Source organism: Fundulus heteroclitus, chromosome 16, assembly GCF_011125445.2.
Source record: "Fundulus heteroclitus isolate FHET01 chromosome 16, MU-UCD_Fhet_4.1, whole genome shotgun sequence".
NCBI classification, from domain to species: Eukaryota; Metazoa; Chordata; class Actinopteri; order Cyprinodontiformes; family Fundulidae; genus Fundulus; species Fundulus heteroclitus.
In genome coordinates this window covers 20,875,680-20,901,492 of record NC_046376.1, presented here as the reverse complement: position 1 = coordinate 20,901,492, position 25,813 = coordinate 20,875,680, and the positions used below count along the sequence as shown (strand labels likewise).

Here is a 25,813-nt window from a genome sequence, read left to right as displayed (position 1 = left end):
CGCTATTGGTTAACATTTAATCCTCATCACAGAGGATAAGGTCATACTGGCTTTGAACCATCAAATTAAAAGTTTCACGTACAAATTCCCAACTGTGAAAAAGTATTTTCCTCACCCGCCTTGTTCCTTCGACTCCTGTCTCTGGTATAAATACTTGTGTAAGGTGAGGATACGGAAGAGAGGGCGTCTGTGGAAAGTTCTGTTGCTTGGCAGGACGATGATGATAACGACGCCGATGATGACCGTGTGATATGGGAGTCCGTATTCTGAGAGTGAAACGAGCAATCTTTGCAGATGTAGCCATTAGGGAGCGAGGCGTGGGACTTCGCAGTGCTGGCATCTCCATTGATGTTTGATGAGCTGTGGTCAGAGCGCTGCCCTGGAGGAGGACGGCCAAACAAGATTAATCAAATTGATTCTCAAAATAAAAGATTCATTGATAATTGCAGCTTTTTTTTTGACAAGACAGAGGTCTCAAAATGTCTTTGCAATTAAACTCACCCCACTGTCCATCCACGGTAGTAGTAGTGGTGGTGGTGGTTACTCTGCGCTGCCTCAGGAGAGACTGATCGTGAGTTGATGCGAGTTGTGAGACATCGGACGTTCTGACGCTTTCATGAGATGTGCTGCTGCTGTCGATCGGGGTACTCGCAGCCGAGAAGGACAGGGTTTGTCTTGGCGTAGCGATTTGGCTCAGGGATAACGACACAGAGCTCGACATGGACTGCTGCTTTCTGCTTCGCGCCGTCCTAGAAAAGCAAAATAACAAAAAAAAGAGAGATTGAGCTGTGCACTAAGCTGCAAGTATGAATCTGAGGCATGTTGAGAGCATTAAAACTCTCAAACAGATCAGCCATCAAGTAAAATAATTAGCTGTACAATAAAGGACGACTTTAAAGACCATGTGCACACTAACCGAACAACAAGATGTATAAATAAGATGTTTTTTTTTTGACTAATGCTCTGATTATTAAACCCAAACCCGAGAAATTCCTAAAAGAGACCATTTCACCGGTGCACAATGTTTACATGCAACATCGACAATGCAGTGTGTCCATGAGCAACAGCTTCTAGGATGTGAAAATGTTGAATAAAACAAATTTTCTCCAACAAGATACAATGATCTTTTCCTTCTCCCCAACAACTAGAGATTAGGTTTTGTCTTGAGTTCGATTTTTTTTTCTAAGTCTGATCAGGTTGAATTTTTAGCACTTTCACTTAAAATAACTCCTGGAAGAAATATGCAAATAAAACACAGAAATAATCAAAATTACAGCTAACTTGTTTTAAGCCAGACAGCTGGAGATAGGCACTAGCATCCCTCGTGACCCCACAACGGATAGGAGTGTTAGAAAATGGATGGATGGTTTTAAACCAGATATCACTGGCATCTAAAAATGAACAAGGAATGCATGTTTAACTTTAGTATCATATGCAAAGTTACTTTATTCTGAAATCCACTGCAATTCACTCAAATTCTCAAGCTCTATGCAAACGAAATTTTGTTCTGTACTCACTCTGTGCATACAAAATGACAATAAAGTTTGTCTAAGTCTAAGTCTAAGTTAGGATATTTATAAGGAGTCCCATCCTACTGAACTCACTTTTCACATCATTTCAAAACCTGCTTTGTCAGCTTTTTGTTCCATTTGGTAAAACCGAGATTTAGGAACCATTATTAAGGGTATTCGCAGGTCTGTTGCAATAAATCAGTTAATCGTACTATAAATTTTAATCACATGATTAATTAAAATAAGGGCAACAATTTGCGTATGCATGCTTGTTTTTTTTCCCCTTGTGTTTCCGTCTCCTCTCTCTGAGATGGTATAAGAAAAAGGTTTCAGTACGGTGTATTGGTGTTTGCTCACCCTTCCCTTCTTGTTTCCTCAGTGTGGGAGGGGTTAAATCTTGTCAGGGTTTCTCATATAAAATGAGTTAATCCTGGCAGCAGTGGTCTGGTGGCTCGCGGGAGGTGTGGGAGGAAGCGCTTAGCTAATAAGCTAATAACAGGTAGCGTGTTAGGTTAGTTGAACGAGTGGTTTTATTCCAGACGGGACGTTTACTGATCGTCTTACGGTTCTCTCAAACATCGAGCACGCTCAGCCTTGTCGGGGAGGGAGGGGAAAAATAAGGTGGGTGAAACCCAGCTTGTGTCAGGTAGGCGTGACCGGCTAATCAGTAAAGAGACCAGTTACATAGACACATGCTCACACAAGTTAAAATGAGAGCCTGGTGAGGGAGAGCCAGAGAAACGCTAGTTTGAAAAGAAATTAAATTGTTGTCAAAGCCAAACACTACCACTGTAGGGTGGAAGATTTTGGGATTTAAAATAAATAATGCCACCCGCTTAATGTCTGAGCCGGAAGGTCACTTTCGTGATTATGCCATTATCATCCATCCATCCATTTTCTAACACGTCTATCCCTCATGGGGTCGTGAGGGGTGCTGGTGTCTATCTCCAGCTGTCAATGGGCGAGAGGCGGGGTACAACCTGGACATGTTGCCAGTCTATTGCAGGGCTGATCATATTGGTTGAAAAAGGTCCCCTATCTCTAAGGGAGAGCCCAGACACACTACGGAGAACATGCCACCACCATGTTTCTGTATATGTTTAATGATGATGTGCATTTAAGCCAAAACAGTAAAGGTCTCACACAACCAGAGATTCCACAACTTTCTTCTTTCACCTATACAGCCTTTCACCAACTTTAAAAGAGACTTCTCTTAGATTTCTACTCTTCCCTAAAGGCCATTAAAGGGGAGTGCGTCACTAATGGATGTCATGTTAACATAATCACCGACCACTTCCTATCCTTGGGGATCAGAGCCACCCCTTAGCTGGTAAATTCCTGCTTCCACCTTCGGGCCTTAGGTACGCCCTGCCAAAATGTAGGACTAACACTAAAATATCAATTTATCCCTGCAGCTGAACAATTGGTTAACCTGCTGTTTTGTGTGTGTCTGAGTGATTGTTATTTAATTGTTTAATTATTTAATTGTAGCGAGCTGTAATACAAATGGCTCAATAGGGACAAAAAAGAATCCTTGAACCTTAAACTTCCCAGGTCTTTATAAGGTTGGAATCAAACACATATGGACTCTTACTTACTAATCAGGTGACTTCTGAAGGCAGTTAGCTATTCTGGATTTTATTTAGGGGTATCAAAGTGAAAGGGGGGAGGGGGTGAATACAAATGCATGTTGAACTTTTCATACTTGTAGAATCATGCTTCATTTAGTGCCACTTCAAAACTATACAGTTATGTTACTGTAAAATGACCTATTAGGTGAAAAAGAAGATGGTAAACAATCCAAGTTAACGTGTGAGTTTTCACAGTAACAGCAATAAATTCAACAACAGTGGATATTAAAATATTCAAATACTTTTACTGGGGTTGTAAAATGCGGAAGTTCTCGTACAGCCATGCTCTAAAAGGCAAAACCAGTGTTTGGCAATGCAGCTTGTCAAATTCAGAGAGAAAGTGATGACAACAAAACTAACCGTGTCTCTTTCCTGGTGCCGATATAACTGCTGGTGTGGTTCTGGGAGTAATCGGCTCCACTCTCGGTGCCGTAATGACTGGCACTGTTCTGCAGACGCAGGCTCCGCCGCGACATCTTGGGCGACTCGTACACAGGGGCAATCTGGTGCTCTTTCTCAAACTCTAAAGCTGCAGTTGAGTAACTTGAACTAGGAGAAAAGTGAGAGACGGAGAAAGAACGAGTGTTAGAATGTTTGCCAAAAATAACAAAACGAAACAAAACCAGTCATGAGGCAGCACACCTAGGATGGATTGCTTCTCTTAATTACTTATTTCTAACTTGAAAGTCCACAGGTTTCAGCTGACAAAGCATATCCTACATTTTAAATGTCTCGTTCCTTATCTTCAACATCTCTCTGTCAGAGATTTCTGAGATGAAAACAAACACAGGCTTTTTATAGTGCTCTCATGCTGCTGGGTTGTTCCTCACAGGAAATGACTCACTCACATGGGGAAAAAGAAAAAACACACAGGGAGAATCTGTCTCTGAAAGCAAAAACCAAACCTTTTCTGTGTCCATTGAACTTGAAATCCCAAAATAACATCCAATCAAGGTTTTGTTGCATATATGAAACCCAGCACTATAGAAAAAGCAGTAATGCCCCACTTGTGAAAATAAATCTGTTGGACTCTCTTTAAGAAAACAATTCTTAGTGCTACACAGCCAGACAGGACATGCAAAAAGAAAAAGAAAGTAAAAATCAAGGCAGATATACAACGTAAACATCCTTTGCTATGCACGAGGAGAGATATACTCAGCTCGCTGCGTTATGAGGAAATATGCTGTGAATGTTCAGTGCCATGCCTTACTGTGACTCAGAGGGCCACACCCACCCCACTGAGTAGGCCTTCAATGCCAACACTCAGGCATGACTAACAGGCAACATCTGCAACAACTCTTAATAATTAGTTCCTCTTAGCTGCTGAATACAGAGCAGCGCTAATAGAAATATGAAATTTTAATGTTCTATTGTTGCAACAGTAAAACAAAGATTACATATTGAGAGGGTTGAAACTACAATAAGCCTTTGAGCAAATGAAAGAATCATTTGTAGAGCTCACTGTTTACATTACAGCTGCCTGGTTTATGGTCTGGACACAAGTCGGTGAGCGTGCGCAGCAACGACACTATGCTGCACAAGCTAACTAGGCAGTAAATTCCTGCATAAATGCATCGATGCAGGGTTCTGTCTCTGCAACACCGTCTGGAAATAAAACTTGGGGATTACGCACCCTGATTATGTGCCAATTAAGTGTTTTTGTCTTGGGTCTGCCTCCTGCCTGCTCAACCAACTGTCTCCTCTGAGGAAACAAAACCAGGACCTGTTCCCTGTCCTGGGTGTTGCATTGAAGTTACCTGTTCAGAAGACCAAATAACCAAAAAAAAGGAATCGAAATTCTTCACACATTAGCATTTTTGTGCGAGAAACTTGTTCATTGGAGTTAAACGCCCCTTTATGCTTAAAAATGTGTGTAAACACAAGCTGTTTCTTCTGGTTGTACCATTAAACCAGTTCTATGTTTGGTAGTTGGTATACTACCAGTATACCAAACAACGCTACCGGCCATGCAATAGTATGCCATCCTTATCTACTATTGTCCTCAGGGACCCACCAACAGAAGTTGTTTTTTCATGTTTTTAATGTATACGCTAGAGCAGGGGTCTTCAACAGGGGGTCCGCGACCCCTAGGGGGTCCGCGGTGGTACTGCATGGTGGTCGCGAAAGTTTTGGTTGATTAGACATTTTTTTATACCCCCCCCCCCCCCCTTGCAATTTTTGTCCACTAATTGAAATGTCTTTAGATTGAAATGTCTTTATGCATGATTACATGCAATTGACAGACATTGTTTGTCTTGGCAGGTATCAGTTTATTGTGTTATGTTATGTTTATAAATGGCAGTGGCATGGCCACCCTACTCACTGTGCCTCGCACATGTTTAAAATAAAAACATGAATATATGAACCTGTGTATTATTTGAGTATCTTAGAACTGAATGCACAATAACAAGGTACATTTACACATGGCACTATAGGACCAGTTTGATATAACACAATTTTATACAATATATATAATTAGGTGGTCCCCGCTCCATCTCGCCATCAGTTTGGGGGTCCTCGGCCTGGAAAACGTTGAAGACCCATGCGCTAGAGTGTTTCTGCCCCCAAGGTATCCTTTTTAATGGATAGGTTTGTTTTTTGTATATCTTTCTTGCAATGTTATTGCAGCAAAAAAAAAAAAAAAAAAAAAGTCAGTCTTGTCTGTAGCAAAAACTGTAAATAACCGAAGTTTCATCCTGAGGTAAAACAACTCTTTAACTCACACACATCCATGTGTATAAAGGAACCCACAAAACTGTTTGGGAATAACGGCAGGTCATGAATGTCCCTGGTATGGAAGCACTGTTAGAGGGCAGGGCTGTGTGATAAACAAATGTGTCTTATTTGTGTAGCCTGCGGCCACAAACAAACATTAACATACAGCTCTGCAAAAGTATTTATACATACTGAACTTCTTCATAATTTGTCACATTGCAACAATAAACTTCAATCTGGGACTTTATGTAATAAACCAACACGATTTGAAAGTCTTGGAACAGATTCTTACTTGAATTAATGTCAGGACTTTGACTAGGCCGTTCTGACACATAAATATGCTTTGATCTAAATCAGGGCTTCTAAACTCCAGTCCTCGAGGACCAATGTCCTGCAATCTTTAGATGCGTCTTTAGTCCAACACACCTAAAGATTCAGTTGTGTTCAATGGATTTGGGTGTGTGGTCGGATTTATATTGGACTCCATTATGTAGGAGCCTTCTCAAGTCAATAGGATCCACCCGAATGTATTTACAAATATCAAAGTAGAGGGGGCTGAATGCATGTGCACCCCACACTAAAACAGAATAACATGAAACTGTGTGCTACTTTCTGTTAGGCTATCACATATAATCCTTTAAACAGACAGAATATACCCCTTTTTTCGCTGAGCCACCCAATCATCAATACTCTTTATGGGATTCTCTAAACAAAGAGCAAGTCAGACTACAACAATTGTATAAAGCTAGCTCGGGTTTCCTCGGAAAGCCTGAGAAGAATTTAATTAGTTTGCAAACTCTTCATTTGCTCTCAATCTCCAGGTTGATTTGTGCGTCGCTTTTCTCCCAGGCGACATTCACAGCCCACATTGGAGATAAAAATAGAGATGGACAAAGTCGATTCAGAGGCAAGAAAAGAAGACAAAACATTCCCATCTTGATAACAAGCTTGCTGGAATCTCATGTTACATAACAACATAGATTTAAGTCATCTTCCCACACTTTTGCTGGGCACAACCAAACTTCTCCCTTTCACTCACTTTTTGTTTTCAAAGTTGTCATCATCATTAAATAAGCCAAGCAACTATGACTATGCTGTCTGATAATATTGATTAATAGTATAAATTACATCATTATTAGGATTTTGTAACAACTAAACTTGATTCAGATGGACTTTCTAGCTAACTTATGTGTGTGATAATTATTTTCTGGGTTTTGTCTAGAAACCAGACAAAAACAAGTTATTTAATGGTAAATGCATGGATGTTTTCCAGATAGTCAAGGAATAAATTAAAACTATTAACAGTAAAGCTACCTTAACGCAAACTAAGGCTGGAAGATGTAGGAAAAAAAAACATACCGGTATATTGATAAAATAGAAATCATATTGATCGATAATGATCAAAAAATTAAACATTTCTAGTGCAGCTCTGGTCATTTTATGCTGTTGCTCAATGATCTGTTTTTGAATATAGAGCATCAACAGTGAATTCAAACTCAACCCTTTTTTCTACCAAATGTTTGCCAATACTGCAAGTTTAACACATGCTCTCTGAACTTTTTGAAGGGGACGGGGCTTGTTGACGAGCATTTCTGGGTCTGCGCTTGTGATTGGCTGGGAGGATGTAATGACTAGTATTAACCTACATGATAGGCTAGAATGCAAAAGGAAGGAAAATTGTTCCTCTGTTGAACTTTGTATTGACTCTGTATTTCCCCCAACTGCACCAGACGTCTATCAATATACCTATTTTGTTATTGAATTATCGCCCAGCCCAAACGCAGTATATCACGCTGTACATTAGGGCTGCAAATGCTTCAGAGAAGTTCTTCACTCAGCTCATCTGTTGTTGTGATGCTTCCATCAGGGGTGACTGCAGTGAGATTCCATTCAACTGCCTGACCATAGTACCGGCAAGCAAAAGGGATTTCTGATACTTGCACTATAATCCAAAACAAAACAACCATTGCATTCCAACAGAAATTTGCATTATTAACACAGCACAGTGCACAAATCATAATAATGCAATGACCACATATTTGTTTCATACTGTGCAGGCCCTCTGTGCATAATATAACCATCAACAACCAATACTATAAAAATGTTTTGCATTGAGTGCTTGGATTTCAGCTGTTGGTCCAATGTACTGAAAGCGTCCGAAGTGTTTGGAAAGTGTCTGTCTGAGGAGTCAAAGCAACAGCCATGGAGAGACTGATTTACAGTAGTTCATCATAACGGCATTTCCCAGAAACAGCAAGAACTTAACTTGTTTTCCCAAAAGTGTGGCTTTCCCAGCAGCTGCTATTTTAACTGAATTAAAGGGGAACCTTGTGATGTCTGTAGGATGTATCCAGAGAGCGTGTCGCTGATTTCCTTGCTTGCTAAATACTCAACCCAACACATTGCTGTCCAAAAGAATGACCTGAGATGATCCTTTAGGTGGGAGTGAGTAAACTGCAGTCAGCTCCGTTGGAACACTTACCCCACAAACTCTGGCTACCATTTGTGAGATACACACACATTTATTTTAGACTGGGATTATAGGAACCATGTGGGTTGTAAATCTCTGCAGCAAAAACCACAGCATGGTTACAAAAGCTCTGTTAAAAGCTTGCCAGAAAAGTTTTAAACCTCACACACGCACAAGTAAACACAACAGGGAAAGAATTTTTTTTAAAATACAGAGTTGCCAGACACACAAACATGTTGCAGTTCTGGCTTTTGAGCAGGTCACACTGCATAGACTCCAACCCGTGTACAAGAACCCAAAGATGGGAAATGTAAATGGTCTTCAGTGGGAAACTGTATTTTTAAATTTGGATTAGTGACTTTTTCACTCAGTTCAGAAAGCATTACATAGACATTTCATAAGCTGACGTTTCTGTGCCAAAAGATGAACATTTCAGAGGGGCGATGTTGCAATTTGGATGAAGTACTGCAACACCATAGTCCCCCTGGCATTTGTACTGAAATTATTAGTTTATTTTCAGACATCTATTTTTTGGGAGAACACTGAGGAGGAAGCTAGAACTGAGTACAAAACAAAAAAAACAAAAAAAAAACACTTCCTGCTGACTGTCATTAAGTAGAGAAAGTATTTTGCACAATATATTGCAGCCTATATTTAGTAAAGGGCAAAGGAAAGTGGACTTTGGAGCCAAACAGAGAGTATACAAATTTCCATCCAACCATCTCTGGGTGGGAAGGATGTGGCTTTGTGATTAGGATCAATCAGGCCGGGCCTCATTTTCCCTCCCACTGACAGCACATAAACGTCCTTCCCTCACCCGCACTAAGCCACAATAACCAACGTCATATTGCTGTGGCTGCTATGGAGACGACTACAAACTAATCCTCAACTCGGAAAGACGGATCAGTAGGTGGACAGATACCCCATCAGGAAGAAAGATGCTCTGACACACAAATATACAAGCCAGGTTTTTAAGTGCCATGCAAACGTATTCACAACCGTTTAATTTCTACAAATAAAATCTGAGAATTAAAAAGCCTCCTTACGCTGATACCCCGATACGAACGGCAGTGCAATCAGTTGCTTTCAGAAGTAGTGAGTAAACAGCACCTAATGGAGCGCTCTTCAGTGCATCATCTGCATATGGAGAGAGTATTGCACAGCTGCATACCCACCAAGACTTGGACATCCATCTGCACTGACTGAGTGGGAAAGGAGAGCATTAAATAGGGAAGCAACCAAGATACCCCAGGTAACTGTGGAGAAGCTGCACAAATCTACAGCTCAGGTGTGAGAATTTCTCAACAACAACAACAACAACAATATTGTCCAGCACTCCACAAAGCAGGAAGAGTAAGCCACTGTTTAAAGAAGCCTGTGAGAAGTCCTATAAGCAATTTGCCGAAAGCCATGTAAGGGACAAAGCAAATGTGAGGAACAGATTGTTTTGCCAAGATTAGATAAAAATGTAACGTTCTTCTGACCGACAAGCAAAAAACACTTAATTTGTTGGAAAAAATAACACCGCCCTAAATAGACCTTCCTGACCCTGAAACATGACGATGGCAACATCAGGCCTTGTGTACTCCAGCAGGGACAGAGAAGGTTGTCAATTTTGAATAGAAGGTGGATGAGATGCACAATCTGCAAATACAACTGTAATAAAAGTAATAACTGTTGAAAATATCAAGGTTAAAGGCTCCCTATTTTCCTGAACACAGCAGCTGTCATTTGCTTGCCACTTGAGCAGCAGTGCATGTATTGAAGCACGCTTGAAGCACATGGTAAACAACTGGAGCGACAGAGAGCACAACAGCTGTCCAGCTGAAACAGACTAGTCTGAGCTGCAGCTCGATGTAGCTGCAGACCTCAACAACAACAATGCCGCATTTGCCTCACAATTGGGGAAGAAATATAGCCAGCAGGATGAATTAAATCCTCTTTACCTTTATATATATCTTGTAGTTCTATTATTTACTTAAAGGCAACTGGTAATTTAGTTTGTGATTGATTTCTTTAGATAACTCAATCACTACAGTTCAAGTATGAGGGTTAAAAAAAAGCGAGACACCATCCAGAAGCCCCAGCCCCACTAACCCACTTCTGCAATCATAAAATATGACGGCACCCTCTGTATGGATTGTCTGCACGCACATGCACACACCTGTTTTCTGTGGAACATGGGTGCAGTCAGCCTGTTTTTCTGGCTGATGTGAAGCTACATTCCCTGTCTCTAGGCCCATTATCAGTCGAATACTTTTTCTTGACCATAAAGGTTAACTGTGTGCTTTGGGGTTCAGTGTGAAACCAGTTGTGCGTGTTTGTGTGGCGGCAGTGGAAAGGCAGAAGAATGACATGATTGTGACATTTCAGTTTTACTTGCTGTCATTTTTATTAAGCCATTGATTGCCATGAAACGTCTGAAAGAGGGCTGTCGTCAGTACAAGGATTGAACTTGTAAACAATCTTTTGTTTGACCAATTTCAAAGCGACAGAATTAAAGTTAGACAAGAAAAATTAAGCAACGTAAAAAAAAAAAAACTTCTTTAAATCATAAATGTAAAAGTCCCAAAGATTTACAACTAATTTTTCTAGACTGTAAAAAAAAGCGTTCAAGGACATTCTAGTTGCTGATTGTGTTCACAGACTAAAAAGGGTGGGAATTTACAGTTTTGATGCATTTATTGATCAAGGGTCCAGATGTTATGATTTCTCAGAGTGGATCAAGGGAAATTGGAAGGTTTGGATCACCGGCTGATTGACTGGCACATCATATGCAGGATTTGTTTTTTCAGCGTAACAGTATACGGCAAGTGTGTTATTCTGAAATGTGCTGGCGAAAACCCTGATAGGGATGCATGATATATCAACATTAACATCGGTATCGGGCATGTTGGTCGTTTTTCATACTGGTATCAGATCAACCGGGCGGATATTGATGACCATTGTTTACTTCCATCTTGTTGCCGTTTCTGTTTTGGAAAGAGTTTGCATGACGTGGTATATTTTAAAATTGCCTTAAAAACGTTTCTTACAGGCCATAACAGCTTGGCTTTACCTGCTTTTAGAAGGCAAGGATCAACAAATACCTGTAAGTCTGCCTTTTTATCAGCTACTTGATATTTGGACTTCGAAACAATGCAAAACATTTGATTTACCAAAGTAATCCCTGTTAGTTTTTTTTAAATCAGACCCTTCTCACTTTGTTGCATTTATGACTGCATCTGAATGGTGTAATACTGTCTCTCTGTGATCAAGAAACAGAGCATAGCCAAATGCCTCCTTTTCCTCCTACACTTGGGTCTATTCAGTGCCACAAACCTTGTCACTGCTCCTTTGAGTTTTGTCAACAGATGGACCAACTGTTTCTGTCACCTGACCTTGTCTATTGCCGCGGCACTACTCTCTTGTACTAAACTGCACACCATGCAGACCCACTCCATTCATGGACATGCAGCTAGATTCAATAAACCCAGAATTTAAATTCTTACAGCATTCAGAGGTTTGTTTCTCAGGAGAGCAGAGAATCATCGCCGGTTCAGCAGCCAGACGCTAATATACCACACAGTTCTCAGCTAGCTAGTCAAGAGGCATTAACTATTAGACTAATCCTGGGATCAGGGCCACAATTGTAACAAGGAGGGTTCATTAATAGCCTCTCAGCTGACTGCATTCAGAGGAACACGATTAACTTGTTCCAGCCTCCCCATCTACCTGGCAGACTCCAGAGAAGGGTGTAGAGCTTTTATACACTTTTATCATAAACTGCCTCAGTCCACAAGCTGATTCTTTACATTTGTTGCAAAAACTGTTTCCTCAGAATCCAACCAACACAAATGTTAATATAAATTAGGTTATTGTGTCATTTATTTTGGTTAAGAAACAACTTTACCCTGCCACTTCCAATAAACCCCACCCTTTCAAACAAACGCATTCGAATTTCTGCACTCAAACAATTAAGACCCTAAGCAGAAATGGTTTGGAACAAGTAGGAGCAGCAAGGTTTTACAAAGTCACTGGTTCAAAGATACAATTTTCTGCCATACTAATCATACATTTAAAGTACATTTCATGAGATCTTTCAAGAGACAGAAAGCACTGGAATGACTCGGCTTTTCTCATAGCAAACTTCTCCCCACCTGTTGCTGCACACTGCAATTCAGCTGGCTGAGAGAAAGCCCATACACTTATCTTACTTATCTTACTTCAAAAACCACCATCCATGTTAATTTTGCTTTCGTTTCTACTGGAGATTTACTTTATGTAATCTGTTGTGTTTACTTTGTCTTTTAAACTAAAATTGTTCATTAATTTCAGCTTCATTTTATCATTTTAAAACTAACTAATTACTCGTGTTTCTTCCTCTTGTTTTATTGTTTAAAAATAGAGATCAGTGTGTTTCTGGGCTTGCTTCACTTTGCTATACATCATTTTGGTCTTACTTGCACAGTTTTAAAACTGCCGCACGAATAACCTGACACTAACATTGACAACAATTACTTTGATTAAGGCAGCATTGTTTAAAAACTACAGTTAGCTAGCTAGGAGTAGCATATCTTAAACAGCTGACTGCAGGACCTACCTGAGCAAACAGCCTGACTAACCAGCTAATATCAATTAGCTATACTGAGTATTACTTTAGTAAGAGTAGAACTGAAAAAATTTATAATATTCTCCTCAATAAGCATATTTGCTCAAAAAAATACTCTTGAATCTCAATAAAGCATAAAGAAATATGTCTATGATTAAAAAGATAACTTATCTAAGACATACTAGATAGGATTATTGTTAATATACTATCTTAATATGTTTTATATGTTAGCACTGTATGAATAAATATTTTGTATAAAAGTAGACCATGCTGTACATTTTTTATTTTATGTTTATACTCTGATATGGTGATAACGTGGTATTTTTACTGAACACTATCATGCAGTGAGAATCTCAGAGGGCCCCATGCCTAAAGCAGGCATGCAAATTACGCTCCAACTGCTCCAACCAATGAGACCACACTGTCTATCTGACACTGCTGTAAACCTGATGAGGTCTTTGTTGAAACTCGATTTTATTTTTTTTACAAGACGCATACTTTCCCGTGGGACACAGGGAGCCTATTCTTCTAAAAGTCAAGCAATCACATGTCAACTCACAGATGTCAGAGACTGCAGCGCGCACACACCAGTTAATACTTCACTCCCTGACCAACACACTCAAATGCCTCTCTCTGGTCTTCTGGCAAAGTAAGGTGACAGCTCTGAAGACAGCAGCATTCCTCCACAGGCAACAATTCGCCGCTAAGGCGCCGACCACGCCTTGAGCATGAAATAATGATGAAGGTAAGCCATTCCAACATGCCATAAATTTAGATTTATAACCAAAACAATCTCACAAATACTAATAAATACAGCAGCTATAAACATAATTTGACAGCAGAGACATTTAGAGATTAGATATGTTGCTTTGCTCAGGACAGATTGACCTCAATCAGATTTTTTAAAAATCCTAAAAAAAAAAAAAAGGACAAATGATGGAAAAGCTTGCAGAAACTACACGTACAAAGCTTTAAAACACGTAAAAGGATCTCTGAGACGACATTCCACCATCTGGGTTCACTTCTGCGCTGCCCTGAGTAACAAAAGACGCGCACCGTGCTGCTCTTAATGCCATAACCTGAACGTTTGATGCTGCAGCTACGGAGCCGCAGCGCAGCACGGAGATCTCACCTGAGGGAGTAAGTATAGCCGGTGTTCTCTGGAGCACACTGTGGAGGCGTGTATGTGTGCAGCTGGGAAAAGTCCATGGTCATTCTTCTTTGTTTAGACTGAAAAAGTTATCGTGCAAAGGATAGGACTCCCTTTAGTCACAGATGGCATGTCAGGAGTAAAGTAACAAGGAAAAAAAAAAACTTTTACAGAGAAAGAAAGAAAGAATGAATGTGCTGCTTTGTTCAGTCTGTCTCTTGCAAGTACTTCTTTTAAGTTTTAACCATATTCATTTGAGATTTCAGAAAGGACTCACTACTCCACCATAAGAAACAACGCAATATCCCCCAGATCAGTCCTTGCAGTGTAAGGAAACAAAACCACCAGTAAGTCCAGTGCGGCCCGGTCAGAAAGCTCTGTCCCGTCTGACACTTAATGAGTATTATGTGCATTCCTGTTCCTAGGAAACAACAATCCTACTGTAAGAGAGAGCTGGCCGACCTCGTCCTGCATGCTGGCTCCGGCTGAAGCGTAGTATGGTCACCAGTGAAGCTGTGGTGAATGGCCGGCCTCTTCTGCTCTGGTGAAAATCAGCCTTCAGCTCAGAACGCGGCTGGTGGAGACAGGACGATCCTCTTTCCCTTTGTATTAAGCTGACTAACCACGAGCACGGCTAGTCCCTAGGGTGGCGACTTGAGTAATGCTTGGTATTACGAAAGCCCATAGAACGGCAGAGAGGCGGGGAGGATCCTGGAGCAATGGGCGGGAAGCAACGCGCCTAAGAGCTGAGCTTCTGTGAGCGAAGCCTGCCTAATGCGAACAGGCATTACTGTAACACCTACAATTTCTCTGTACGCTCAAGTCCTATCCAAATGTGAACATCTAGCAACAACTACTTTCTGTTCTTGGCAGTTTTGTTGGTGGTTCTGCTTTCTGGTAACTGTGGAGGATATAACTGCATGGGCAGCATTGATATAAGCTTCTGTCAAAGTAACAACACCTCCTGTTAAGAGGCGATAGCAGTAAACGTCAGCATATAAACATTTGAACTTGAAGTCTGAACAACCGCGCCTTGCAAAAGTATTCATACCCATTTAAACCATGTTCCATTAAAACCACAAAGGTAAATGTGTTTTTATTAGGATTTCATGTGAGGGACCGACAATGAAGTACATAATGTAAAATCTAAAGTATATCTCTTTTTAACTTTATTCATTTGTTTTTACAAATAATTTTGAAAAAGAATTGTGAAGTGTATTTATATTCAATTACAAATGTATCATACTGTTATACATCTTTTTTTTTGCTCCTAACCAAAAATAACCCTGTGCCTTCAAGAAATGTTTCCGCGGTATCAAATGGTATGGATTATTTTTATAATATCGATACAGAGTTTGACATTTTTGTAGGGCGACAACCCTCATGATTTTTCAAGCTGTATGCAAACGAAATTTCGTTCTGTACGCACTTTGTGCATACAAAATGACAAATAAAGCTATTTATCTATCTATCTATCTATCTATCTATCTATCAGTTTCAACATCTGAATGTGTTCCCATTTTAAACTTAATGTTACTTTGAACATAAATGTTCCTGCCAAAGATTTGTTTTCTGGGCTATTCTAACATATGGACATGCTTTGGTCGAAACAAGGAATATCAAACTGCAGTCCTCCACGGACAGTATCCTGCAACTTTTGAATATGTCCCTGGTCCAACACATCTGAATCGAGCTAATCAATTACTCTACCCAACATGCAATCAAGTTTTACAAAGTCCTGCAGCTCCTGCTAATGACCAAATTACTTAACTAGGTATGTTGAAGCAAAGTTGGACACAAGCGTTGCAGGATACTGACCCTTGAGGACTAGAGTTTAACATCCCTGACCTAAAGCCTTTCATTATTGCTCTGGCTGTATCTACAGGATTGTTCTCCTTCTGGGAGGTGATCATCTGCACCAATCTGAAGTACTTTGCAGCTTCTTACGGTTTAATTTCCCTATCACCTCTCAGCAGCTCTGCTGTCTTTGCTAAAGAAACGTATTCTCACAGCATGATGCTGTCACCACCATGTTTCACTGTGTGCAGGATGTGCACAAGATGATGGGCAATATTTGTTTCCTAAATAGTTGCATTTTACCCTTTCATTTGACAAGGGCACCACATCTTTGTGTCCCCTCATGGCCGTTTATCTGATCCATACTGTCCTTGCCCAACCTGTTTGTTTAGGTGGTTGGCCATGCCCTGGTTGGTTTGCAGTAGGACTGCACAACACGTCACAGATTTCTAGTTTCCTCATCATAGTATATCACAAAGAACAGTTTGAACGCAATAAATGTTAATTGATTATTTAAGTGCCATTTATCTGGGGCTCCCTATGCCATCTGACTGACTGACCATTGTCTAATGCCTCATAAAACATACAAATCCTTCTTAAGTACAAGGAAGTCACGTGAAAGAAAATGGAAAGGTTTAAATGGTATACATGATTTTGCAAGGTATTGTAGACATAAACTGACAGTTTACAATTAGGCTGATTGGCCAAATGAGAAATACGCCACAATCAATTGATTTTGCAGAATTTGCACACAGAAAAGCCAACCACTAAAATCCCATCACATAATCTTAATCAAATCCACACCAAAGTCCCCAAGCCGAAAGGAGGGATAAAGGGAAACAAATACCCAAAAGCTAGGGGGCCTGATTAAATTCTAGCAGGGATTAGTTCGTTTCTAGACATGTCAAGTGGTGCAATGAATCAACTCTAAAATGATTTACCCCCTTTTTTTTTTTTTTGCAGAGTAATGACTAAGAGACAGGCTGAACAATAGCAGTAAAAGAAGCACCGCTGCAGCTAACATGCTTCACATAAACAGCTTTCCTACACTGACAACAGTAATTGGCTAACCTCAAATCATGCCGTGTATTTTGCTGCCTCCTTTACGCAAACCGCCGGCGACGCACATTAGGCCACCTACCGTCAAAACAACGCGCCCAGACTACAAATCCGTTCAAAATCAAGCGTGTTTACTTTCAGAATAGCGGCAGGCTGTCGTCCCGAATAACCCACAAGCCCTGTCACATTCTCACGTTGCCCTGCGCTATATTAGGATCTGGCAGGATTTAGGTGACGGCGTCATTCACACTGCGCTGCGCTGCCTTTACATTTGCCAACGCAAACACGTCCAACACGCTAGAATAAAAACGTGCACCCGCAACTCAATATACCCGGTGCGATAAACGGTATAGATTGACGTAGATTCGTAATAAATTAATACAATAAACAAAAGGCCGGATATTACGTCCGCTATCAAAACAGTCGGTAAAGGAGAGCAGCAAGGTTAAAGCGAACCCCGTTGAAAGGGGAATGCGCAGCAACACGGATCACTAAACTGTGGCAGCAACACGGCGGTCAACTTGCCCGCGTTGGAATCCATGGATGTTGTTATGCTTTAAAAGCGTAACGCGACGGAACAAGACCCACGCAAGATGCGCCAAGTTCCGCCTGCGTCCCGCCGCGGGGATCCTCGGCAGGCTCCCAAATACCGCCGACAGGTCGATCCGCTCCCACGGCTTTGTTTTCTGACGGTGGGGGGGGAAAAACACTCCAAAGTTTGCAGGTTGCAAGTGTCTGTTTACTGCTGAAACACGGCAAAGCTGACTTCCAAAATGGCTTCCCGGGCGTTAACAAAGCCAGAAGGATCGCTCCAGAGCTGATCCTCCCACTCCCAGGCCCTCTATTGTGGAGCCGGAGCGGCCAGTTTGAATCTATTGGAGGAGAGCTACAAGCATGCTCTGCTCTGCTCTGCTCTGCCCGGAGCTGCTGCTCTAGGCAGGAACAGGACTCCACACCAGGGAAGTTTAGACACCTGCCACTTCCAATAAACCCCACATTTAAACAGAGACACGACTGTGACAGGTGCACGGGGTAAACACCGAGACTACGTGAAAATAAGTTTCCTTGCATGATTATAGAAGAAAAAACTCAATAGGAAAGCTCATATTAAACATGTTGAAGGCGAAGTACCAAAAAGCATATCGTTCCTGAATAAAGCAAAGTCAGCACTACAACCGAAGGCACTCCACGTTCTGTGCTTTTCTCCAGTTTCACCACAATTGTCTAAGTCAGGGGTGTCAAACATACGGCCCGCCGAACAATTTAGTCCGGCCCTGTGGCTAAATGCATTATCATTATAAAAAAAAACAACAAAAAAAAAAAAAAACAATTCCCCCCAGTGTCCTGTCTGGCAATGTGGCAGTAAGATGCCACAAAGAGCTCATCAGATTTGACTTTCACAAGTGGACAAGATAAAAGGAAGAGAATGATAAAACAATTATTGAAAAAAAAAACATGTACTTCGTTTAATTGAAAATATGTAGTTCCTATATTGTCCACGAGGGGCGCTGTGTTTTAATTAGCAGATTAAGCTTCAGGTGTGGAAAAATTCAAATCATTTCTTAATTTATATCTGTTTGATGTATTTTGTCATGCAGGACAGTGTTTTTAAGTTCCAAAAAAATGTGAATAAATGTTTTTCAACATTGTATAATCACTGTGATCAGTTCTTATGCATAATGCACAAGTAAATGTTTAACTGAGTAAAAGAATTGTTGAAATTGCACATACTTTTCTTAAAAACGCTGAGGTTATTCATAATATATTGTGTAAAAGTGAAATTAACTTAATATAAAAATCAACAACAAGTCCACATTTATTAGTTCTATTTAATCTTGCAATGAGTTTACTCGTGTGGCCCTCTTGAGATCAGATTAAGCTGTATGCAGCCCCTAAACCAAAATGAGTTTGACACCCCTGGTCTAAGTTATTGTGCAGACGTTTTGGAGCAAGCATCTAAGGTTGGTTATTGAGAACACATGTAAACACTTATTCAAATTCACTGACAGTGAAATTCCAAACAGTTCTGATTTTATTTAAAGCCAGAAATAACCGGCGGTCAGAGACCCGTTCAAAATCTGTTCAGTAGAAGTGAGGGGTGAATAACCTGCATCATCAGAAAGAGTTTTAGTTTCATTAAATGGAGTTAAACTGTTGAACAGTCTGAACAGGGAACTAAACTAATGACCAAACAGACATTGTTCTGTAGAACAGACAGTTCAAATCATTACACAACAATAAGGTCATTATAGGATATGATATATGACTATGGTTGCTATTTCATTAGTACTATTAGTATAGGCAGTAAAATTATTATCATTGTTTTACTACATAGAATAGTTAATTAGTTATTCTACATTTGTCAGGTGCTGTAAATGGGAGCAAATGATAAGACCATTGTGAGATTTATAAGAACAACAAATTTCATAAATATTTATTGTAAGTAGTATGATAACATTTAATATATGTGCTACATAAACATAAATACAGTAATAGTGACGCATAGAGAAGGAGTGGGATAAAGTAGGTTTGCACTTCCACCCACTCCTTTGAATACCTGAAAATAACTATAACTGGAGCTGTGTTAAAAAACAAATTCCAATTCTGAATCGATTCTCATTAATTCCTAAAGATCGATTAATATAACCAAAAGCCGATAAAAAAAAAAAAAAAAAAGTATTTTCCACTGTGAACTTAAAAGTGTGCATTTCCAGCTCTCGCTCCACTCCGGGAGGTGAATTTTTAATGTCATATTTTTATTAATGCACCAGGTTAGTGTCCAGCCGTAAATATCTCTGGCGTCCTCTGATTTCTGGATCGGTTTGGGTTTTCTGCCCCTCAGCATGTTTGTGAAACATTCAGGGAGAAGGTTTGGTCCTTACAGACGCTATTAAATAACTACCATTACTTTATTAATTTGCTGTTGAATGTTAATACTAGTATCAATATGTTGCATAATTACACAGTCATGCAATTCAGGTAACGGCTAAAAAAAAATTATGATTAATACCAGCATTTCAATTTGAGATCGGACTGGATCGAAAAGAATCAATTCTAAACCTTGAGAATCGGAATCAAATCGATTATTGAAATTTGAATCAATGCCCAGCCCTACCAATAATGTGAAGTTGCAATACACACTTTTCTAATTTAAAAAAAAAGGAATACGTACATTTACACAATGATCCTGTATATACTAGCTATAATTTAGGAGCAGTACTATTTGACTGCCATTTCCAAAAATGTATTCCACTCTTTCAGATGTTTGAGTCGCAACGTAAATCCAACGTAATTTTTCTCCAGCCAAGATAACGTTCCATTTTGTTACATCTCCACCCTAACCTCCATCAACACAACTTATAAAGCATCTTCCTAAATCTGTAGTAACCAAATACTGTCAACAGCATCTGCTGAATGTTTCCAACACCAAACTACGAGTACTATGAAACCACTAGTGTAAATAGGCAGACAGTCATAAGGCTGGTATAAATCACAGGGATTATATTTTTAGTAACCTGTACAGAGGGAGTACCTGGAAACAGTGAGAATGGATCATTGTTTAATGCTTGCCTCAAAGGATTAATAAACCGTCGAACGCAGCCTTCATGTTTGGGCAATGGACTTGTTTTGGCTGAGTGCAAAATGTGCCCATGGTGCCATTGTTCTTCTTTTGATAGCTGGTTCTGACAACCAAAAGGAAGAGCCACAACGTAAAGCTCAAAACAGGCTTGAAAATTCATCCGCTATCACCAACAATGTCAATATCATGCAGCCAAATCAAAACGATCCGCTCTACAGTAAAACCCAGATCAAAATAATCCCCCAGTTAAGAACCTCATTATGCCTCTATTTGGCCCAGCAGCACAAACACTTGGAACATTATCCGACTTACTAAGGAGCCTAACAAACAGCCATTTCTTATAGAAGAGCTGAACTAGGCTTTGATTTGCATAAGTAGTTCTGTTTAACAGGTTGCTAAATCACTCAGGAATTACAGTAATCTAAAGTTTTTGGATCTCAATGAGGTGCTTTGTTATTGTGTCCAAAAAGCTGCAACAGATACTGATTCCAATTCTCTATTAAACTGATGAGAAGATCATCATGACTAAGGCTCCACCTGCTGGTGGAGACTTCTTTAAACTAAATCTCCCCACAACCTTTAGACTCTAAAGAGGGAATGCAGCTCTTCTCACAAGAATGGCTAAATGGATGACAGATTATGTCTCTGCCATGGTTTCCCATGAATAAATGTTTTAGGGAAAGTTTTGACAAGACCCTGTCCCTGCTATAATGCACTTTAATGAAAAACTGGCTTTGATGGAGGAAGCTTTTATTAACCATTCATAATAGTTGAAAGTAACACCGATCGACTGACTTGCACAACATTAAATGTTTGCATTAATAGGAGTGCTTGGATGTTGGATATTATCCTTAAAGTGCCATATACTCACATAATGTGCACTGATGTTATAGACACTTAAGTAGTGGCTTACATGCTAATGTTTAGATAAAATGGTGAGAAAAGAGTAATGCCAAAAGAAAGACAATATTGAGAAACTACTTGTAGGAAAGTGTCCATAAATACATGTCACAGTTTAGTATTTCTTATTTTTCTTCGTCCAGTCTTTTGTAATTCGCCATATTACTATTTTTAATTATGCTGTCAATATAGGAGGAAATAAAACATCGTGGCTTTGCTGGAGTTCAAAATGTCACCATAAAAACGGACAGATAAGAAGGCATGTTAATAAAATAGAAGGAAAATACAGTGAGAGGAGCTCTAGTTAGCATGATGGTAAATGAGGAAAGACTGGCTAGTTACAATACAGGACTGGTCGGTCTGGCAAAAAAAATAATCTGGAACCAGTTTCTCTTTTGCCAACTGCTACTTAACGATTACGTTGCCTCACAAACGTTGCTTAGCACACAGTAAGTCAAGCGAAAACATCAGAAAGCAACATCAGGACGCGACAAAGCTAACAGAAATTTTTAGAATTGCAGAGTTAGCTTCAACAATTCTTGACAGTTCTGAATGAAACGTGGGTAAGCGGTTTAATAAAATTGTCTAGAAACACCCAAAAAAATAAATACTTACTGTGTTAACTCTGCCTGCGAAATACTAAGAGGGTAGACTGTATGTTATAGCCTGAGTTTGCTCCTTGACGATGTTTCTTGTCGATAAAAAAAGAAAAAAAACTTCTCTAACGTTCGCCTTTCCCGCACACGGTCATTTTTTCCGTCCCCGGACACATACGTCACGTGCCCGGTCCATATATGGTAAAAATGCCCAAATATGTCAAACATTCAAACTCTGCGAAGAACGTCAAGACGACTCTCACAACGTACAACAGCGCCATCCTGTGACCACTCCTGAAAACAGCAACGTACTTTTCATAAACTGTTCGGTTGAACAAATTAAAACGTTTTAGAAATTATTTTATAAGCATATATGTCATTGTTACATTGCTTATAAATATTTCTAAACATTTATTGTTAATCGAAAGAAATTACTTTGTCAGGCAAGGTGCTTTAAGGAAGCCTTTCTTCAAGGGTTTTGAAGTTAAAATCTGTAAAATATATATTTTATTGATATATTTAGCTTGGTTCAAATTTAGAAGTGTTAGTTGCAGGTCAAAAAATCTGTTCAAAGAATCTGTCCTGGTGTTTCATTCTATTCTGACCCTGAGCTATTTTTCAAGCATCCAGACAAAACCTGAAAAACTGGACAGCACAGTAGGTATTTGTCAGCAGTTGTGGATCCCATTATTGTTGAGATCACATGACTGGGCTGTGCAAAAGGGAAAAAGCCTGTTCTCACACTTAACTTCTGTTTCGATGCTGCTGGCTCACCATGTACTTGTCAAAGACCACGAAAATAACAGTTTTCCTTGCGTGTATGGGTTACTACTTTCCTGTGCAGCCCCATGACACAGATAGCTGTAAGTATATGAAAAAAAACATTAACTATGTTTAAAGTGTTTGTTGTTTGCATGTCTTGGTGTCAGTTTAATTGAATCTCCAGCTTGTTTGTTTTTTATCAGATACATACTGCGAAAGCTGTCTAACAGCAGCACGAGGTACGCAGGACTGAGCTTGCCTCACAGCTTGTAAACGATTAATTATTTCTGTGAGGCACATGTTTGTGCTATGACTTTTTTTTTATTTTCTCTAAGGCATAGAAAGTGAATAACAGTTCATGCATAATGCTTTCCAGAGATTGAGAAAGGAATAAAGGAAGCCCCAGCTGGGAGCAGACAAACGGTGATAGAGAAGCTTCTTAGTTGGCGCCTGTGTGAGAAAATTCTTACTTCCAACCATGAGCATGTTTCTAAAGACAAAATGAAATCAGCTTGCACGCACTTGTTAGGTAAGAATGTGATGAAAAAAAAAGCTAATTTGCAATAAAATGCACATGTTACAGCCTAATCAATTGCTTATATTCAAATTCACAATGCAGATTCTCACCATAACCAGTTCCATGCTGCTTTAATGAAGAAAGAGCTAAAGAATTTAGACATGGTGATGTGTTATGAGCTGTCCCATGCATGCATTGGGGTCAAGCACAAGACTATTCAAGTAAGATCTAGATATATTGGTTAAACTTAATTACATTGTTATGCAAACCTACAGGTTCTATAATTGTGTTGACTTTCGTGACAGGATTCCAAAGCCACCTTTACAGACACCGAAATTGATGCTTTGCTTCGGGATAACAAGGAAAATGTGCGCATTGCTCAGCCTGTACGTCCCACTTCGTCTGAACAGAGAAGAAATGAGTTGTGAAGCGGAAACATCATTTTATTCTTCCAGTGTGTTGTATTTTACGTTTTGTGGAGGGTGGTAATGTATAAAATAAATCCTGTAAAATACAATCTGCCATATTCAGCTGAGCACTCTTTTGCATTTTGTTTGTCCATCAGCGAATTTATTTCTACCATATTGCACATTGGAATGGAAATTCAGTTTTTCTTGTAGTTTGCAACAGAACGAGAAGAACGAAGAAAATAAGGAGAGACTATGCAAGTCTCCAGTTTGACTTTCTCATAGGTTGGAAACTTTCTCGCTCATGAAAGGTTTAACAGTGATTTCAGTGCTTTCAGTTATGAAAACAGAGTTGGTCTTTAAAACAGAGATCTGATCCTGTACATTTAACTTACAGGGCCTGCAAGACAACAAAATGTACAAAAATACCTACAGAGCCTCTCAAAAGTGTACACATACAGCCTTTATAAAATGCCAGGTGTTGTGATATAAAAAAGAAACCATTCTGAGTCTTTTTTTATTTTCATTTATACTAAATAATCCACTAAAAACAAATCTGTTAAAATTCTCCTATAGCTTGAAATCAGCTCCTTATTCTCCCTCAACAATGGTTTTACTGTTTTCAAAAATACCAAATTGTAGTTAAAGAATCCCTGAGGACAATGCAAATTTGTATTTCTCATTCAAAATGTAAGCTGGAGTAAATTGTTCAGCTCTCGTGTATATTGAAACCACCAGACAGTCTGTACTGTACTAACAAGGGCCACCATAAAAATAACACTATGCCTACAGTGAACATGGTAGTGGTAGGTTCAGGATATGGGGTCACTTTTCTTCAGATGGAACTGAGTTATTTTGTGTTTTTTGTTGTTGTTGTTGTTTTTTTTTTTTTTTTAGTCAATGTAAATGAAGGAATGAATGATCACCAATTGTCTGTCAGTATGGACACAAAACGTTGACTTTCTGAAATCTGAAAATGGCCTGGCCCCTGACCAGAAATAAGTTAGAAATTCTACAGGGTTGCTTAAATAGTTCGATTTGATAGGTTCTGAGATCTTTTGCTGAGAAAAGCAAAAATATATTTCCAAGTCAATATGTGGGATGCTGACAGCTTTCTACTAATTAGAACTGAATGCTGGAAATTAATAACATTTCATAAAGTATTAATTTAGCAGTGAGCACTTCTGTGCAACCTGTACATTACATCTTTAATATTTCACATTTTCTCTTTCAAACAGACTTGTTTGTTTTCCATTTGATCTTTACAAGGAAATGCTATGTGCAGAAACTTTTGAATGGATTTATCATGGTGTTTTTTTTTTACATCACAAAAACCTGGTATTTGAACAGGGGTATATAGAATTGTAAGAGTTACTGTACATGTCCAAACTTCTCTATATCTACAAATAATGACATCATATGATAATGAAAATCAGATTTTATTCATATTCATACATACCCTACAGCAGGAATAAATAGTAATTGATTACCGAACCATTACTTTAATGATGTCCTGTCAGATTAAATGGAACCGCTTATTCAGGTTTATCAATTCTGAATCAGGACATTTATTATTATTTAGTTATTGGTAGATTTTCATCACTTCCACACTTGTCTTGGGGATGAGAAGGCTGCAGGCCTATTTGCAAGTTTTTTTCTATCACTCAAATGTACATTATTGACATTTGACTTAAACAGGTCAAACGTGACATTCACATACCCAAAGGATGTGATAGAGTTTTTTGCTGATCTTATCAAACTCTTGGTGGAAAGGACATACTAAACACAATATACTTTGCTGTCTTTTATTTATGTTGATATTATCATTAAAGTTGTAAAACAATTACTTTACCAGACAATTATTTACAAAATTGAGATAATAACATTTCTTTTAATGATCTCTTTTAATCACAAACCAGTTTAATTTTATGCCACTGGGAGTTGTGAAATATTCTACTGCCACATTATGATACTGGGAATCAAAACATCTCTCACACTTGAAGGAGGCTTCCTGCTCAGCTCCCTATTTCCTCATGCCTGGCTCCAACAGGGTGCCATGATAGTCTTCCTAATCTGTGCTCTCTTGAGTGGTCTTGTTTCGTGGAGGCCCTTGAACCGCTTGAAACT

The 25,813-nt window shown here is 39.4% G+C and overlaps 1 protein-coding gene across 8 annotated transcripts in view; it reads right to left on the bottom strand.

The window, feature by feature from the left end:
- The window catches only part of sun1 (Sad1 and UNC84 domain containing 1), a 37,290-nt gene extending 15,126 nt beyond the window's left edge, over nt 1-22,164 (bottom strand). For 2 of the 8 annotated variants that reach the window (XM_036148022.1, XM_021319518.2), the window contains exons 1-5: nt 14,531-14,542; nt 14,051-14,148; nt 3,503-3,691; nt 502-749; nt 116-379 (exon numbers count right to left, since the gene is read on the bottom strand). In XM_036148022.1, coding sequence (XP_036003915.1) covers nt 116-379; nt 502-749; nt 3,503-3,691; nt 14,051-14,148; nt 14,531-14,542 — 811 coding nt within the window. The other 6 variants (XM_012868306.3, XM_036148023.1, XM_036148024.1 and 3 more) reach the window with 6 other exon arrangements.
- Nucleotides 22,165-25,813: the final 3,649 nt, after the last annotated feature.